Source organism: Psammomys obesus, unplaced genomic scaffold, assembly GCF_907164565.1.
Source record: "Psammomys obesus unplaced genomic scaffold, mPsaObe1.curated_primary_1811, whole genome shotgun sequence".
Taxonomy (NCBI): domain Eukaryota; kingdom Metazoa; phylum Chordata; class Mammalia; order Rodentia; family Muridae; genus Psammomys; species Psammomys obesus.
Window position 1 is genome coordinate 1,977 of NW_026589147.1, and position 18,026 is coordinate 20,002.

The 18,026-nt window shown below is 43.9% G+C and overlaps 2 protein-coding genes across 3 annotated transcripts; one reads left to right on the forward strand and one right to left on the reverse strand.

Annotated features, from left to right (window-relative positions):
- Positions 1 to 2,512: 2,512 nt before the first annotated feature.
- Armcx3 (armadillo repeat containing X-linked 3) lies at positions 2,513 to 7,153 on the reverse strand. 2 transcript variants are annotated; one of them, XM_055605007.1, is made up of 4 exons: positions 7,027 to 7,153; positions 6,426 to 6,493; positions 6,099 to 6,160; positions 2,513 to 5,453 (listed from the first exon to the last, which is right to left on the reverse strand). In XM_055605007.1, the coding sequence occupies exon 4, from the start codon at positions 5,309 to 5,311 to the stop codon at positions 4,172 to 4,174; it is 1,140 nt and encodes a 379-aa protein (XP_055460982.1). In that variant the 5' UTR covers positions 5,312 to 5,453; positions 6,099 to 6,160; positions 6,426 to 6,493; positions 7,027 to 7,153; the 3' UTR covers positions 2,513 to 4,171. The 2 variants fall into 2 exon arrangements, with proteins under 2 accessions (XP_055460982.1, XP_055460983.1); XM_055605008.1 differs by lacking the exon at positions 7,027 to 7,153 and adding an exon at positions 6,885 to 7,005.
- Positions 7,154 to 12,271: 5,118 nt separating this feature from the next.
- Positions 12,272 to 15,115, forward strand: Armcx6 (armadillo repeat containing X-linked 6). Its single transcript, XM_055605006.1, has 4 exons — positions 12,272 to 12,343; positions 12,660 to 12,736; positions 13,072 to 13,147; positions 13,470 to 15,115. Exon 4 carries the CDS (start codon positions 13,607 to 13,609, stop codon positions 14,510 to 14,512), a length of 906 nt encoding a protein of 301 aa, XP_055460981.1. The 5' UTR covers positions 12,272 to 12,343; positions 12,660 to 12,736; positions 13,072 to 13,147; positions 13,470 to 13,606; the 3' UTR covers positions 14,513 to 15,115.
- Positions 15,116 to 18,026: the final 2,911 nt, after the last annotated feature.

Sequence of the window (18,026 nt, forward strand, 5' to 3'; positions counted from 1 at the left end):
CATCACTTCTTCAGAAAAAAAAAAAAAAACAAAACATAAACAAAGTTAAAAGAAGCAGATCTCCTCCAAACCTCCTACTTTAATAGGAGCAAATATCTGTAAATCACTTGAATTTCAAATTAAGTAACAACCTTCTGTGATAACTTTGATCTCAGCCTACACTGATCTTAGGAAGAAAATGTTCTAAGCAGGAAAGATTAAGAGTCTGATGTCCTTATGAATTCTATTTCTCACAGTAATAAATTATCATTCTGCATTTTATTTTCAAAAGGAAGTCCTATTTTCTTTGGTAACATGTTATGTTCTCTCCAAGCTCAGCAAAGCTCAGTAATCAAAGGAGGCTGAGGAGGCTGAAAGCTCAAACAAAGCTGCCATTCACCTTTCAGGGTTTTAATGGTCAGCCCACTCTCAGTAGGGAGTCAAATTACATTTGCAGGAACCTTTGCAAACAAAGTTGCCCCTCCACTAGCTTGCACCCTTGCCTTCCCTCCCTCTTCAAGTACACACGTTGCCTAAGCTCTCATCACAGGCCTGACAAGGCCTCCATTGAAAGTAGGTGGAGCATGTGTAGCACTAGCAATTCTAAGTACCGCTTTCCTACCTCCTCCTTTCCCTCAGCGTGAGCACACAGGGGAACTAGCAATAGAACTGAGACTGCTGAGTTAAAGACATGGAAGAGCCTCAACTTAACTCACACAAGCCAGGGAAAAACTTCAGCTTGGGATGTGGGGTAAACATAATGCAAACAGCCAGCAAAGGAAATTAGTCTTATGTAATTGCTATGTTCAAAGACATTCTCAAGAGAACCAAGCAAAACCAGAGAGCCATGAAAGCAAAATGTTATCTTCATCAGCTGTCTGACCTACACTGCAGTTTCTTTTGAAACAAGGCAGATGAAATGTGAATTACAGAAAGAAAATCTGTTTCCTGAGCCTTGAATTGTTATGTTTTGTGGGTGGTGGGGAACTGAGCCCCATTATTAGAAAATTGTCTTTGAGCACATTTGGGTTGACACAGGTCCTAAAACTGTTTGATGAGAAAGTCCAAATAGCAGAATATTCTCTGGGTGTCTTAACATCATCCCTAAAAGAGAAGAAACTAGTTTCTCCCTGACCTGACCCATGAGATCTACAGTCACAGCCAGGATCTTGCTTGTCCTAAAATGACTGACAGCCGAAATCTTCCAGGGAAATCCTGGGACATTAGGAAGTGGCCTGGACTTGCCTCCCATCTGTCTGACCCATCAATTGCCCAAAGAGTGTGTTACTACTCAACCTAAATGGTACCGGGCAGGGGAGGGGAAACATTAAAACACATGCAGGGCACACACAGCAACATCAAGCCAAGAATATTCCTTTCTGTGTTTGTTCTGTTCATGAAGGGTTCCAAAGACAAATAAATGAAAAATCAGAGTTACTTTATGGCCACAGCAATGGCAATTATTATTCTACATAAAATGCTTTCCACAAGTGACATTGTATCATCAGAATTAAAGGCACCAACCCCGAAAGGCTGAGCCACACAGACTGACTACCACTGATTATCTACCAAGAGAAAATAAAGATAGTAGTATAAGGGGAGGAGAGACAGAGAGAGGAAGGGAGGGAAAGACAGGAGAGAAAGGAATAAGGAGTAACAGGAAGAAAGGGAGCAGATGATGTCTGCCACACTGGAGCTTCATTACTCCATTTAATCTCCTTTGCTGCTCAACCGTGGCTTGATCTGGGTGCCTGTGTGTGTTCATTTTACACAACAGAGTTAAAGGGCAACTTTGTGCTCATTGCCTCTACTTTCGCAAGCATCTCAAAGGAGCACCTTTTTTGTTTTTTATAAGAACATTTAAAACAGGCTGATTAAATTGTGCTCTTCTCTCCACAGATGCTAGTTGCTTACCTAGTTCTTTTAGGCACTCTTCCACAGACTGCATCCAGGCCCCTCTCCTCAGTCTTCATCAAACCCCTGTCAGCTCCCTCAAATTCTGATTTGCAGCCTAGGCATCTTTGCTGAAAGGATTAATTAATTCAAATGACAATAGGGTATGTGAATATCACACAAATACCTCAAATTGCATTTACTTTAAATGTATCTGCCACTGGCAGCATAATATCAATTCATTTTATCATACTCAGTAGGGGTAAGAAAAATATTCACTTCATTTTTTTATCATCTCATCCTTTATACTGCTATGGAATGTGTTCCTATGCATGAATGACTTAGTAGGATTACAACATCCAACAACCTGAAGACAACCAGTCATTGGTCCTACTCCAGACACCATAGTACATATGTGAAAACTTGGAGCCCAATCTAGATCATAACTAGACAGAAGACTGCACCATATCCTCGTTTCTCATATAAATCAGCATCCTCACACCAATAAGGAAAAAAAAAACATGCAGGCTGGAGAGATCATGACTTGAGGTGACACGTTTAGTCCTGGAACACTTGAGAAATTATTACCTCAGTTTCCTTTCAAGAATGACAGAACTCTACACAGTAATCACTTAATAAATGTTAACCTTTATTATTATTATTTATTAAATGACACTGAAACATAGCAGAATGCCCCAGCAAAACAAAAGTCAACCAAAACCGATCAACACTATATTCTGGGTACTTAAAGGTACTCACATTTCTTAATTAACTGCTGCAATATGCCAGAATATTATAGATAAATTCTCTCATTTAAATCTCACAATCAGCCTTATCCTCACCATCATCTATCATTCTGAAGAGGAAACTTCAAACTGCCACATTTGGGGCCTAAATATTTTCCACTCAGTACACATTCAAATTTATCACCTGCTGCATTCCCAGTACTTTTCTTTCTCAAAACCTTTCATTTAAAAATCAATATTAATTTATGATAAATAAGAAAACATAGATGAATCATAAGTACAAAAAGTAAGCATCACTCATTATCTTTCATCCAAATATAACTCTTAGTACTTCCTGGGTGTATATAATTCCATAGATTTTAGCATCTTTTTAAACATGATTTAACCCTCCCATATGTAATCATACTCTGAAGAGTGCTATCTAACTTTCCTTGCTCACTTAACAATGTATGATGAATATCTTTTTCTAGCAATACTGAATTCCATCAGCACATTTATCACACAGCATGGACATTCTTTATTTAGCCAATTCAGTGTGTCGGGGACACTAAAGTTGTTCCTAATGTTACTACCTTAAGACAGTGCTGATAAGAACGGCCTTGCACATTCACTCTTTGGCCAAGTATTCAGTTGTCCCCTTAGGACAAAAGGTTTACATATTTTAAGGCTTAATGATATGTATTGCCAAATGCCCACCACCAGGGTCAGAAAGGGTCCATTTTGCTACACCATCATTGATGGTACATGTTGTGTGTGGAGAATATTTATATCTACCCCAATTCTTTCCTAGTTAAAATACATTCAAGAAGCCTTCTGTAATGGGCTTCACACAGTTTTCTAGATTTATTTAATGCTATTCCCCACACTCTAAGAAGGCTGTTTTGACTATCAGGAGGTTTTCTAAATTAATGCCTTTCTCACATCATTTCCCCTTGACTCTGGTCTCATGGAATGCAACTAACTTCCCTGCCTCATTCAGGACTCCCTTTAAATGGCTCTGTCCTCCCTGAAGCTTTAACTGACTCATACAGCCACCAAAGCCTTTGCCTCCTTTATGTTCTGAAGGCACACATCTGACAGAATGTATGCTCCAAATAATTTCAAAGTTTTTGTTTTGTTTTGTTTGTATGTTTCTTATCTCTACAACTAGATCATAAACCAAGGGACAGAATAGTTTCTTCTTCTGTTGTTTCTTTCCAGCATTAACATAAAACTTTATTGATGATGCACAAATAAAATCAATGCAAATGACAGAAAAGAACCTAGTTAGGATGAATTGGTTCACTGTCACTTATGCAGAGAAAATGGTAAAAATATTTCAATCTAGGCAACAAGATAAAAAGCAACAAACATGTTTTCAGGACAAGTAGGGATAGTTCATTTATTCAACTTAAACCTGAAGACAAACTTGGTTAAATATCAGCAACGATGATACAGTATGATAGCCATTATTTAAAACTGGCAACTGAAAGGATTTCTTTGCCATATAAACAAGGTGGAGAAAAAAGAAGAGTTTGCAAGTTGTGTTGCTGCTACCCTACAAAGCCACCAAGTTATTCCTGGCTATTTGGGAACATACGCTCAGTCAGTTTGGCTGCAATCTTTCCAATTTTTACTTTCACTAGAAAATCATGGTGGCTTTCTATTCCCAGGACTTTATCAGCACACACTTGAAATTCTTTTAAAAAGAAAAAAAGTGAACCCTCACTAAAGTGATTCTGGGCAGGCTCATTTTCTTCCCATTTGAAATTGTCATTGATGTTCTCAAACACGATCAGAAGTTTAAGAATAACCTCTTTGTTCTCCTTCTTATTAAAGAGGGAGCCCAGTGAAGATGGTACTTGAGCCCTGAGCAGTTCTCTAGTCATGGCTGGATTTTCAGCCAGATTCAAAAGAAGTTTCAAAACCTGAAGTTTGGTTTCTTCATTTCCTGCTGAAAATAAACGAAAAAAGTCTGAAATGGAATTAGCAAGGATATACTGATACTCATTAGTAACAGTCATATTTGTAAGCAATCTGAGTCCAGCCAGCTGCACAGATGAGTTCAATCGAGAAGTGATTGTGTCATCACACACTTGATTCATGTATATCTTAAGCCTGCGCTGATTTTCAGCATTCACACTCAAGTTATTTAAGACAATTAAAGCCTTTTCCTTAACAATGGGATCCCGAGTATTGAGAATTTTTGCAACAATTGGGAGACCACCCAAATCACGAATAATATCTCTGTTAAACGCATAAGCAGCATTATTACCCAATGCAATTAAAGCTGCTTCAAGAATATAAGGCTTTTCAGACATCTCAACCAAACAAAGTACTTTTTGTAACTCTTGAGGGGACAAAACAGTGTCATCTGAATTAGGAGAAGCTCTTTTCTGGACAGCTCTTCTAGCCCTGGTAGCCCTGGCTCTTGCCCTGGCTCTAGCTCTGGTCCCTGCTTCAGTGCCAATCCTGGCCCAAGGTGGGTACCAAACTATACTCTTGCTCTCATTACTGTCATTGTCATCATCAGACCAGTCATTATACCTGGCCCCAGAACAGTCCCCAGCATCATCCACATCAGCTGAGCTACCCTCAGCCATTTTCTCCTTGTTCTGTTTTCTTCCTCGGGTCAGTCTGTAAATACAATAGCAGGCTCCAGCCCCAATCACCAGGCCTGCAGTCACCCAGCCTACTTTCCTGGCGTAGCCCATGCAATCGTCCCTGACAACAGCAGGGACCAAGAAATAGTCAGTCAAGGTAGGGAAAAAGGGCTTTGGGCCTGAGTGCAGGCCTGTGGAGAGTGATCTTCTTCAGTTGCTTCAAGGCCACAGTAACTAAGTTCTGGAGGTTAACCTAGAAACGGAAGAGAAAAAAAAGGGGTTGGCTTTCTTTTCTCTTTGTGCTGTTCCATGCAGACAAACGAGCAGAGAGGCAAGAAATTAGTAATTGAATGCTGTATAGGGAATACAGATTGTTGATTTAAAAAAAAAACCCTCTATCTCCCTCATTTCATTCCCTCCCTACATGCCTGCCTCCCACCCGACCCTACTCCCAGTTCCCTCTTGCCTCTAACTAAGCATAAAGGCAATGGCATTCACAAATTTTGCTGGGCTTTCATTAGTCACAAGCCTCTGTGGTACCCCAGGGGATAAGCACCCTTGCATTAACCCCTTGAAACAAGCAATTTGTCCCTCCTTCCTTTCCTGTGAAGTATGCCACGCCCAGCAATCTTTCTGATTCGCAGAGATACCAGAAAGGGTGAAAAAACGAGGGCTTGATGCATCGACTGTATAGTTTATGCTTTCCTAATTTACCATCCAGGTTGCCAGATTTTTGTTAAACCTCATTGTACCACCGAAAACATGCACACGCTTAGCCCCCTCCCTAGTCTGAAAAGGGTGGACATAAGGAAACAAAGTAGGATTGAGTTAGCCCGGCCAAACCCAAGCTGATTTTAACCCCTCCCCCATTCCAGACTGCCTCCACGCCCACACCGACCTCTACTGATCCGGGGGAAAGTTCCTCCCCTGTTTCAAGCAGTGCCACCTGCTACAGCAGACCTGCAGGATGACAGATGGAAAACATGGACACTAAGTGCTGTTGAGAGAGAAGGATTATGAACAAACTATCTGATAGGTTTCCCTGCTGCATCCTGTCCCCTACCCCCACTCCCACGAGTGCAGAGTGAGAAAGAGAGAACGCCATTTCTCCACAGTTCAGGGAGTGTGAGAAACACATTTAGACCCAAATCTAAACCTAGATTACCTTTTCTGGTTTTTCCCCTTTCCTACCCCAGCCACACCTGGGGTCCTCGGATGGTCTTACCTTCAACTCGACCTTCACCGAGCTGGTTAATTTCCTTCCTCTTCTCTTGCCTGGCGTTGTACTGCAACCTATGGAAAGACTGACCACTCAGGGGAAGCTTGGACCCACCAGAAACAGAGCCATGGTAAAGGAAGACAGCCTCAGGCAGAAAGACGGGAAACAGTGGCTACTTGAGTGCTTGGTGGACGGACCTGTCCCCAGAGAACAAAACTCTTTCCTAATTCGGAGGCCTGGCTGTTAAAGGTTTCCCGCCGGACACCAGGCTCAGGGTTCGGCTGACACATCACATTGTACCCTACCACACCGAACCCCATGTCTAGTTTTTCCCCTTCAGCACAGTCCTGGTGAACCAGGGGCCAACACCCAGGCCACAGCTCCTTTTTCGGATTGCGGGCCTCAGCGCTCAGCAGATTCCCATCTCCTGATTTCTGGTCGCCTGCCCAAACACCCCCTACTCACTGTTTTGCAGTATCGAAATGGACATATATCTTGGAAAGAGGGCAGCAAGTGGGAGAGACGACGGCGGAGCCCCCGGACTTGCGACGGCCTCCGCCTTCTACCCTCCACCACCCCCACTTTATGGAATATCCCAGGAACTAACCTGCAGGGATCCGGGACAATTTCTTTTCCGCCTCCTTTCCTCAGCTGCAGGCCCGCCCTCCCTCAGGGTAATAGGGAGCTGGTACTCAGACAGGAACAACGACCAGGACAAGAAGGACTTCTGCACACGTCAGCTCTTGGTCACGTGAGAGCGACGTCATCCACCAAGTCGGATCCCCCACTTTCCCCTCCCACCGGCAGTGCGGCAGAAGAGGACCCGCCCCCCTCTCTTCTTCCCCCCCACCCATACTAGGCCTTGCAACTCTTTCTTCTTTGCGGCTAATCCCATCTTCCTCTAGTTGTGTTTCTCCTCCTCTAATTACCAAAACAGGACAGCATCCTTCCCTGGGGCTACTGGCCACTTGGACTTTTTTTTTTTTTTTTTAAATTGACTCTTCCTTCCCTAAACTCCTGAGACAGCAGCTTCTCCCTCTACCTCCCCTCCTCCTGGCTATGAATATCTACCATTTCCTCTGAAATATATAGTCCTGACCTGAAATGAATAAGTCACCAGAAAAGGAAACATGGAATGAGAGCGTATCTTTTTCTTTCTTAATACTTTTTTTGGTCATTTTCACCTTGGCTTCCCCTGCTCACAGCATGCATTCTATTTATGAGGGAAAAATACAAAAAAAGATATTTTCCATAAAGGGGGAAATAATAGAGGTAGGAGATCAGTGTTGGGTGTTGGCCTCTAAACGTCCCACTTTTCTCACTTGTTGGAAAGTGTTGCCCACTTTACTCAAAGGAATTTTAATGTCTTCTGGGGCCCATTACATAACACAGCTGAATGAACATAACACAACTTGAATGAACTAATCAGCCTGCCTGAGAATATGTAAATCTTCTGACTAAGCAACAGGCTCTGAAGGGCACAAGTTAACCAGGAGTCTTTGGCTCTCCAAAGCCAGCAATAGAAAAGATTGAGGGAAAAGAAAGTCTGTAAGATAAAAAGGTACACACACAGATTTGAGAGCGATATACAAAGAACATTATGAAATATACTGGGGTACAAATAGAGAGCAGCCTCTGCAAATTAAATAGTATTACAAGAATACAAAACCAAGGCAAACTTGACTGAACTTGACAGCTAGCAATTAGTGTGAAACCATCACACTGATTAGCTTGATGAGCACAATAATTCACTTGCAATTTTAACTTTCAAAAATAGAAAAGGGAATAAAGTAACTACATTCTTTCATTGTTTAAGTTAACTAGGTTTGGTTTCAGACACTGGCTGCCAAACAAGGTTAACTTAATACATAGTACAAAAACAAATAACATAATAGAAAGTGTAATGCAGCTTTCCAAAACATGAGCTGTTTGGTGAGATATTTCCTAGTAGTTGAGATGCAAGGTTGGCATCTAAGTAAAACATTTAAAAGCCACAGAAATCATAGGAGTAAATCAGTAGTCGAGAGAGTTTAGGGACAAGCTAATCTCCAGGAAATCTATCAGTGTAGCTTCTAGAAAGCAGAACTGAGACATGATTTTGAATTTAGTAAACTGAACCAAATCAACTACCTGGCTCTGTATTTATAAAAAGATCACGATATGTAATGAAGACTTATTCACATGCAGAAAGGGATTCAGAGGAAAATGCTGATAGTTCCAGCTGCAAGTACTGGCTGTAGGAAATTCTGGCTAAGGTGAAGGGAACATTTCATCTTTAGCAAATTCATCCTCACAGAGTATAAGAATACTTCAGACTTCCTCAGCTAAAAGTCATTTCTTAAGATCAATGGATACCCTTGCTCTGATTCTAGGCTCATCAAGCAATCTTTTGAAGTTGTGACTTCTCAAGTAGTAGTTTGTCTGCAGAAAGAGAATTGATAGGTAAGACAGGCAGAAACCCCTTCTACCCCCTGACACTTGTATTTCTCAAGGGAAATTTCAGTTGTTACTCTTGTTGAAACATAACTTTCACTTTAGCTTACTTAACAGGGAGAGAATAAAAAGACTGGTGAGTTTGAACATTCATATCTTGATTTATATGTCTCTTTGAATGAGAGTCTATCACCGACAAAAGAGTCTGCTCTCTCTTGACAGACAAAATCTGGGGTAGATGGTATGACACTCAAGACAACGCTTTGAACTATATATGCAACCCTTTGGAATCCTGTCAGAGAAGCCAGATGGCCTTGGTTGAGGCAACATTATGTATCACCATTTTATACTGTACCTTTCTAATGATCAGGTAGAAATTACAACTAAGGCATGTTTTGGTAGGCAGGTTCCCAGTATCTCAGTGACAGATAAACAAAGTTTTATTATATAAAGTATTAAAGGACACTATACGTTAGGACTGGAGATTTGGCTAAGTGTTTAAGAACACTTGTTGCTCTTGCAGAGGACCAAAGCTCAGTTTCTAGCACCCTCGTGGGGTGCCTCACAATTGCCTATAACTTCAGTTCAAATGATATGACCCCTTCTTCTTACCTCCACTGAATGTGGTGCTATGCAAAAAACATCGACCCACACATACATACAAATTAAAAAATGAAGTAAAAAAATTAAATAATTCACCATTTCAAACAATTTACTTTATATGCTAAAAAGTGGGTGGAGTGTGTTTTACATTTAACATACTCTGTGTTTCCCTAGCAAAAACAATGCACACTGTGCCCAAAACACACCAAACAGAAACTCTCTTGTTAAAATTTTAATCTAGAGACCAAACCTGAAAATCTGTGAATTTACAGTATGTGAAACAATCATCTATCTGTTTCTCTTACCTAGACCTTTGAAAGCCTCTTACCTTACTTTTTAGCATTTGTTCTGTGTTAGCCAGACTTGGCTAAGCTGCCTTAACTAAGATACCATATAACATCAGGTAATACAGCATCAAAAGAGCTATAGCTTTTCAAATGCCAACCTTCTCTTTTATCTCTCTCCATAATCCATAGTGTTACCAAGCACTGGTCCATTGGATTCCTTGGGAAGTGACTTTCCAGGCTCTTGTTTGCTTGTTTTTACAGGTTCTGAAAACATTACACAGACTTGTCTGGGGACTTGCTTAAGCCATTTTTCTATTTCACTTTTAAGATGGTGTATCAGATGTCTAATATATCCTTTAAAAGTATTTGTGAGTGCACATAATGGAGAACAAAGTGGCTTTTAAATTATAGTCCCTGTGTTTGTTGGTAAGAACTGTAAATTAAAGTGACAAAGACATAAAATAACTGAGAAGGTTTATGCTCCTGGGGTTTAAGAAATTTTAGATGTGGAGTGGATTAAAACTAGAAGGTTCTGATAGACTGAGAAAATCGATGATACTCAGAAGGGGAGAAGAAAGATTTTGTACCAAGGAGAAGAGGTAGTCATAAAGTTGTTGTCCTTGAAACTGGCAAAATGTTGTAAAAATGAGTTCACATTACAGAACCAATCTTCTGCTTTTATTAAGCTCTGCATACTTAGTTAGTAATATATATTACTTACTAATATATGTATTAGTTCTTCTTAATATATATATTTAAAATAACAAGAGTGTCTTGTGTAAGTCCATAGCAACCAAAAGCCGAAAGCACAGTTGAATGTGAGTATTATGTTCATAAGATTTCAGAGACAGAATTCAGTTATCTAAGCACACTACATAATCATAAAAGAAGCATGGTGGCAAAAAAAAATGAAGTGGAGAGATGACAGAGAAAATGGGATATGATACTGGTAAATGAGTCTAGTTGTTAGGAAGACCAGGGAATGATGATATGTTCCTGATTTCTGATATTTGCCAAAAAGGCATTATGGACTCCCTGGCTCTCCTCCAGCAAGGGCCTCCTCCACACCAGAGGCCCTTCACAGGGAAGGCGGCTGGCTAGAGGATCAAATTTCAACATTCTAAGAAAGAGGCAGCCTGGGGGCTCTATATTTAGAGCATTACTCCCAGCAGTGAACAGGTGGTGCCTGGGGACTCACTTCTGCATATTTTGTCCCTGAGTTCTGAGGGGTTTGTGAGGGTGGTACAAAGAAGTTATTAGGGAAGGCAGTGAATGAAAAGATCTTTTTCTCCTGGGCACTGACTACTTGGGATCCTGTACTTTGTTCTTCTACCTATGAGAGGGAAAAGAAACCGTTGTCACCAGTGTTCTAATAATCTCCAGTCAACCACATACTCTCATTCCATTGGCACTGAAAAATGCTAAGGACCCACCATTCGTATGGTGATATAGTACATGAATGACAGAACTGAGGAGACCTAACTAATCTTATGGTGATACGAAATTTCCACGTGATAAGTATAACTCTCATGAGTGGGAGAACAGAGTTCTCTAATTTCAGGGTGATTTATAGGGTGCATCATGAAACTCCAGAACAGAATTTAAATCCCTTTGAATGAAAAGCAGGTAATCTGTAACGTTACTAATTTGTAAAGTCTAAAACCTAAGTTGTTGTCTGTAAAAAATCTATCTTTTGGGTGAGCCTGAAACTCAATATTAAACAAGATATCAATCATCTGACACCTGTGAGTTCACTCAGGATAAAAAAGTGGGCAAATAAATGGCTCATTCATTTAAAATGATCAAAACTTGAACATTGACCTCACTACAGATCTTTTTGTTTCATCGGTCACATTGAAAGCATGCTGATTCAGTTTGTAAGATTATGTTTCAAAACTGTAATGTTCTTTTAAAGCTGCTATGTAGAAGAAAATATTTTCAACGTTGTACATATTAACTTTGCCAAATCAATGAGGTCTTGCTATTAACTGGAAAATCTTAATTACATTATTAAAATATACTTTTAAAAGATTAGAATTTATCTATTTAAGTAGAAATAGCTTTATTTGACTTCTGATTACAAAACAATAGTCTATCAAATAGGAGAAGTGAAATAAACATAACTGGATAAAAAATGTTAATACAAATTTCTCTCCTATCTGGCTTTCCTTTTCTGCTTCCCTCCCCAATTCTGCTGCAGAGCCTGAAAATAGAGAGGTATACAAATTAAAGAAAGGGATGCAGGAGTTTGAAAACCAACGAAAGGATCAGACATTTTCCCCAAGAAGAAAATGTGAATGTTTGGTAATTCGAGAAAGTCAAGCTCAAACACAGACAAACGGTAACTTCTGGTTTCTGATATTGTTACAGAGAAAAAGACTAACAGGGCTCCCAAGTATTGGGGGAGGTAAGGAGCTTACTGGCGCCTGCCGCACTGCTTGTGGGAGTGGAAATTGGGGGCTAGAGCTTGCTGGTGACGTGACTGTCACGTGACCGAGAGCCTCCTAGAGCTGAAGTCCTGTTAGTCGCCTCAGACTGGGTACCAACCCCCTATTACTCTGCGGGCGCGTGAAGGAGAAGGAAACTCGTTGGACTGTACAGGTCGGTGGAAGCTCCTTGGAAGGCGATGGGGGTGGGATAGGGCCAAGAGCACTATGCGTCTAAGTTCAGCAGATAGGAGCTTTGTCCCTTTCTCACCTACTTTTTAAATACCTATCCCCGGACCCGGACCCGGACCCGGACCCGCATCCCACCCTTGGTTCTTTTAGTAGGGAGAAGTGGCAGGCTTCAGGTTGGGGTGATGGGGTGAACGGCGGTTGCACAAAATATAAGCAAAGAAAGGACTCACAATCCGGGTGCTGGGGTGCTGGTCAGTCCATCAAGCACTCTGTCCCCTCTGTCCCCTGTCTGTTTTCAGGTCTGTAGGTCTCCTCTCAAGCCTTGGCTAGAAAAGGAGCAAACCGCTTTGGTTGGAACCTTACTGCAGGTTTGAAGGTGGGATTCATCCCGAACCTAAAGAGGGGTGGGAGAGAAGGGGGGCTAGTATCATTACAGGCCAGGTCCAAGTCGCCCTCTAATGGCCCCTTCTTTCTCCACACCCCCTCCCATTTCGGTGCAGGGAAAGGGGTGTGGCGGCCTTTGCTGGGGAAATGGCGGACGAGGAGGGGGCGGGGAGGCCTCATTAGCAAAGTCTGGAGGGTGTGAGAAATAATCTTTTACTCAAAAATCCAGAATTCTGAAAAACACCCACCGGTGTAGTTAGATCTGTCCAACTACACTTTCAGTTCTCTATTGCTGTCTACATTGTTTTTCAATTGTCCTTCTGTCAGGCTCGGTCCACCTATCACCGTGGAGGGAATACAGCAGAAAAAAGAAGCAAAAGGAATTCACTTGATTTTTGTGAAGGTTGGTTAGAAGACATGCAATGTTTTGGGGGTGGGTAGAAGGAGGAAGGAAAGAAGGTGGCTGGTAAAGAGGTCTGCACCAGGGTTATCCGTCCCTTTCACCTGCCTACCTTTTGCATATCAGTCTCATCTGCTGTCTATCTCTAAGAATCCTGGAAGCATAAAAGAAGATCCTGAGGGTAGGTATGGGAAGACAGGAAAGAGCAATTAAATCATTTCTTAATAATCCAACTTTCTCAACAAGAATTTGAACTCCTACCTGTCTGGGCAGGTACTAACCCAGTCACAGCTCAGAGCCCTAATGCTATTTCTCTCACTCTTAGATTCATCACAAGAACCAGAGAAGCAAAAGAGAGGCTGAAGAATACTAGCCTGAACCATTATTCACACAACCCCTGAAAGTTCTTTTCAGTCAGGTGAAGAAAGACTCTCTCCTGTCTGGCTTCACATCCTAATAAGCATGGGTAGGGCCCGGGAAATGGGTTGGATGGCAGCAGGACTGATGATTGGGGCTGGTGCCTGCTACTGTATGTACAGACTGACCATGGGAAGAGATGAGGGTAACGAATTGGAAGACGAAGAGGAAGAGGAATGGGATGATGAGCAGGATCTGGACGAAGAGGAAGCAGATATCTGGTTTGATTTCACAGCAATGGCACGACCCTGGAGTGAGGATAGGGACTGGGATGAACCAGGGGCCCCAGGTGGTACTGAGGACAGACGGTCAGGTGGTGGAAAGGCAAACAGAGCACACCCAATAAAACAGCGGCCATTCCCTTATGAACATAAAAACATATGGGGTGTACAAAGCTTTAAGTCCTTCAGTTGTGCTCTTGACCTGATCAAGTATGCTTCCATTCAAGGGAAAAAAATGCTCACTGAGCCCAAAGATGCTGGCTTTTCCCTTAGCCACAACGTAAGGAGTCATTTGGCTAGCCTCTCAGTGTTTGGAAGCAGAATCCTCACCGCCCAGCCCACTGTGAGGGAGAAGGCTCCCTGTGTCCCGGAAAACCCAAACACCAGTACTGAAAATCAGGGCCAGATTAAGATGTACATCGATGAAGTGTATCGGGAGACAGTGTTACCTTGCTGCAAGTCATTTCTGCAGCAGGCAGGATTAAATCTGCTAATAAGCATGACAGTTATTAATAACATGCTTGCCAAGTCCGTTTCAGACCTGAAGTTTCCTTTGATATCCGAGGGAAGTGGCTGTGCAAAGGTTCAGGGTTTGGAAACGCTGATGGGTTTGTCTGAAAAGCAGGTGTTGGTGGAGGAAGCGCTGGCTGCCCAAATGCTGTTCTCATTCATGTGCCTCTTTATCAGAAGTGGGAGCAGAGAGATGCTTTTGGAAGCCATCTCCCCTTAAGTGGCTGTCTCGAACAGAATGAGACTGAAGCCACCCAGAGCCCTGGCAGTTTACTGAGGGCAAAGAAACTGCAGTGGGTGCTACCAAGGATGCAGCCTCGCCTGTGGGCTCCTCCATGGGTGAAAGTTCCTTCCCTTTGCCAAGCGGAGGGCCACACTCTTCTTGGCCAGGCAGGGTTCCCCAAGAGCTGTGGGCAACTTCTGGGTTTTGTAGTCTGCAGGTAAAGTGCATTGTGAATTGCTCCCTTGGAGCCTTCTTCATACAGTAGAGGGTAAAGGGATCCCCGTGGCTGCTGGCTGCGGATGAGGAACATCAAATGGCAACACCAGGAGTGCTGCTCTTGCCTGTGGTTATCTCCCTGCCTGAGCGGGACCACTTAGCAGAAATTACACCCATATAGGAGTTTGTCCCGAACACGCACCTGCCACTGCTTAAGCTGAAGTATTTCTCCTTTCTTCTTTCCTACACTAGCTGATGGATGGTTAGCATGTTAATGGAAGAAATGCGCCTCCCTCCTGCCCATTGTACTGACTGACCCTCTTACTCCCAGGTCCCCTCCCCCACCCCCAGTGTGTATCATCAATAAATGTGTGTGCTTTGATTGGCAAGAAAATTAAATTAAAAGGGGGCTCGGGCCTCCTCTTTGAGCCTGCGGTCTGCACAAACAGGGAGGAGATGAAATGCACCACACAGTCCAGCTGCCTGGGGTCCCTGCTCCTTGACAGATGCACTGAGCAGTGCTCACAGGAGCCAGGGGCAGAAAGGAACTGCTGTGCTCAGCACAAGTCAGCTTCAAGAGGGGTAGGGTGAAGGTGTGTGTAGAGGACTAGAGAGGACAACAGCCTTGAAGCAGGCACTATGGGGCCCTGAGCACAGGAAGCCCTTAAGCAAGAGGCCTCCTTCACTGTCCTCCTTGGGCTGAAGGCCCGAGTCCACAGCATTTATCTGTGTGCCCTGAAGTGGGTCGTGTCGCCCAGCTGTGCCCATCTGATGAAGGATTCCCCTGTAAAGATTACCACTTGGCTTTGCTCTGCTTCCTTCTTCTTGTCCCCCTAGGATGCTGTCAAGACCACTTCCTGCCTCCTTCCTCCCTCAGGATCCCAACCACTGCTTCCTGGCAGGGTGAGGGGGTTGGCAGCTGCTTCACTTTTGGGGAGCCTCCTTTCTTCCCCAGCCCTTTCTAGAGGGGGGCCATCCAGGAACTCCCCACAAAGACAGTGGGCAAGATGCTGTCAGTGGTATTCGTGACTTGCCTGCAGACAGCAGTGTTCTGCCTGCTAGAGCCACACACCAGTGCGAGGAGGCCCTTATGTGTTGAGCCATGCATCCAGGCCCGACCAGCTCACTCTCCCTCACAGCCCTCTTCCTGTTTCCAGACCTCTTCCAAATCTCCTCAGCTCCTGCCTCGCCAGAACTGGCTTGCCTGCATGTTTGCCATGTGTCTGGCAGGAGAGGCCTTCCCAGAGCCACGGCAAAGCAAGAGACATGTGCTCCCCTTGTGAGGGACGCTGCTGTGGCTGTTACTGCTGCTGCAGCTGTTGCTGCAGGACAGGTGTCATGTACTTGCCGATGTCCCTGGAGTGCTGTCCTGAGACACTGTGTCCTGTGCACCAGTGGTCTCTGTGCACAGTACCCTGCCTTCTGCCTGCTCTCTTCCGTACATCTCTCCATAGCTTTCATTTCCTCTTCTGCCTCCACACACCATTTGAGTTCCAGCTCTCCTGTTTGTGCCCTGTTTCCAGCAGCACTCCGTGGTGACCAGTAAGCTGAGGTGCCTGCCAGGGCCCCTGCACCAACTCTGGAGAGTTTTCCAACCAGGAGTGGATACTGCCCATGCAAGGTGCCGGGACACTGGATGAGGCCAGTGGCCTGTGGTTATTGACGCACCACACAGCCAGCATGGGTTTGTGCCTTGGGCTGCCCTGGCTGGCTGAGGGACCCTGTCTTGTTTCCCACAACTGCCTGTGGTGTCCCGCTCCCTCCCCCCGCTTTGAGCCTAGAGATCCACGGTTTGGCTGGATGATGTGCATTCAAGGAGGATTTGTGCACACACCTGTGTCCTCTCGTCCTGGTCCACCCTGCCTTGCCAGTGCTGTCATCAGTGGCAGCTCACTGCTAGGCCTCTTTAACCTCAGCACAGTGGCAAGGCAGAGGCTCCTGTCCTTGCTGAAGCTTCTGGCCGGAATTAGCATGCGCCTCCCTACTCGTCTGCACATCACAGAACTCCAAGTTCCCGGTAGTGTGCTGCGGTCCAGCATCTTGCAGGCACTCGAGACTTGAAGACTGCAGATGCCTCCCAACTCTCAGAGGGCCTCAGTGGCTAGGGTACATCTTCTGAGCAGCTGTGCCCCAGGAAAGCCACCTGGTACCAAAGCATCTCCACCACAGGTCCTGGCCCAGGTCGCCCCCTCCTGTTCATTTGCTGGTAGTGCCCTCCTGAAAACATTGGTTGGGTGGGCATGCAGAGCTTTCTTGTCTGCCCCCTCATCCCTTGACTGGTCGTGTGGTGGGAGTTAGAGCCTAGGTAGGAGACCCGTTTCAAAGGGGGCTTCCGATCCAGAAGGCATATGAAAGGAGCCGTGGCCATGACCACTGGGACGCCCATCCTGTTGGGCACAGACAACCAAGATCTAATTAGCTCTGGAGCACAAAATGTACCTGTCTGCTGCTGGGCTTTCCCACCACAAACACTGAGCCGGATCGTTCCTACTGCCCTTGACACCCCAGCTCTACAGAGCTGTACTCTGGTGTGAGCTGTCTGCTCTGTGATGTGAGCCTGCTGCAGACTGACTTCCAGTTTCTGAACGAAGGAGTCCTGGATTTGCTGCTGCTTCTCCTGAGTACCTTTGTGTGTGGTGCCAAAAGGCACTGTTTCTCCACCCTCATTCTGGAACCCTCCCCTGCCACCTGTTGTCCCTGGGGACTGTGTGCTTTGAGGTCCCTTCACTCCATTCCCTGGAAATGAGGGCAGGATTGAAAACAAGAAGTTGCAACAGGAATAATGCAATTTCGGGAAACTAAATGTGTCTTTGTTATAACCTTGACTGAAATGACTTCCCTCAGAGAAAAAAGAGACCAGTACATTTGAAAACATCTATTTTCTCTATGTTGTCATTTTAAAATGTGTTCTCTATTGCTATGTTACTTTGACTTCTATACATTTGCTTTTTCTATTATTATTGATGGGAACAGCAAGTAAAAAATGATGATAGTCAAATGTTTCAACATGGCTACTCTCAAAGAAATAGGAATTGGTAACAAAGATTCTTTTGGTACAGTTGTTCTGTTTTGTTTTGTTTTGTTTTCCTAAAGCACACACCTCTCCCTAAAGACCATTTCATTAAACCTGTGTATTTTCTCTCCACCAAATGTTGCTGGCAATATAGTAACCTAAACTTGTTCTTCTGGTTTATTGAATCACCACATCTTTTAAGCCACTGCCAAGCTTCTCATTTGTATAATCATCAATATTCTATTGTTCTTTGTTCTTGCATATATCTGGTGATGGGGTGAT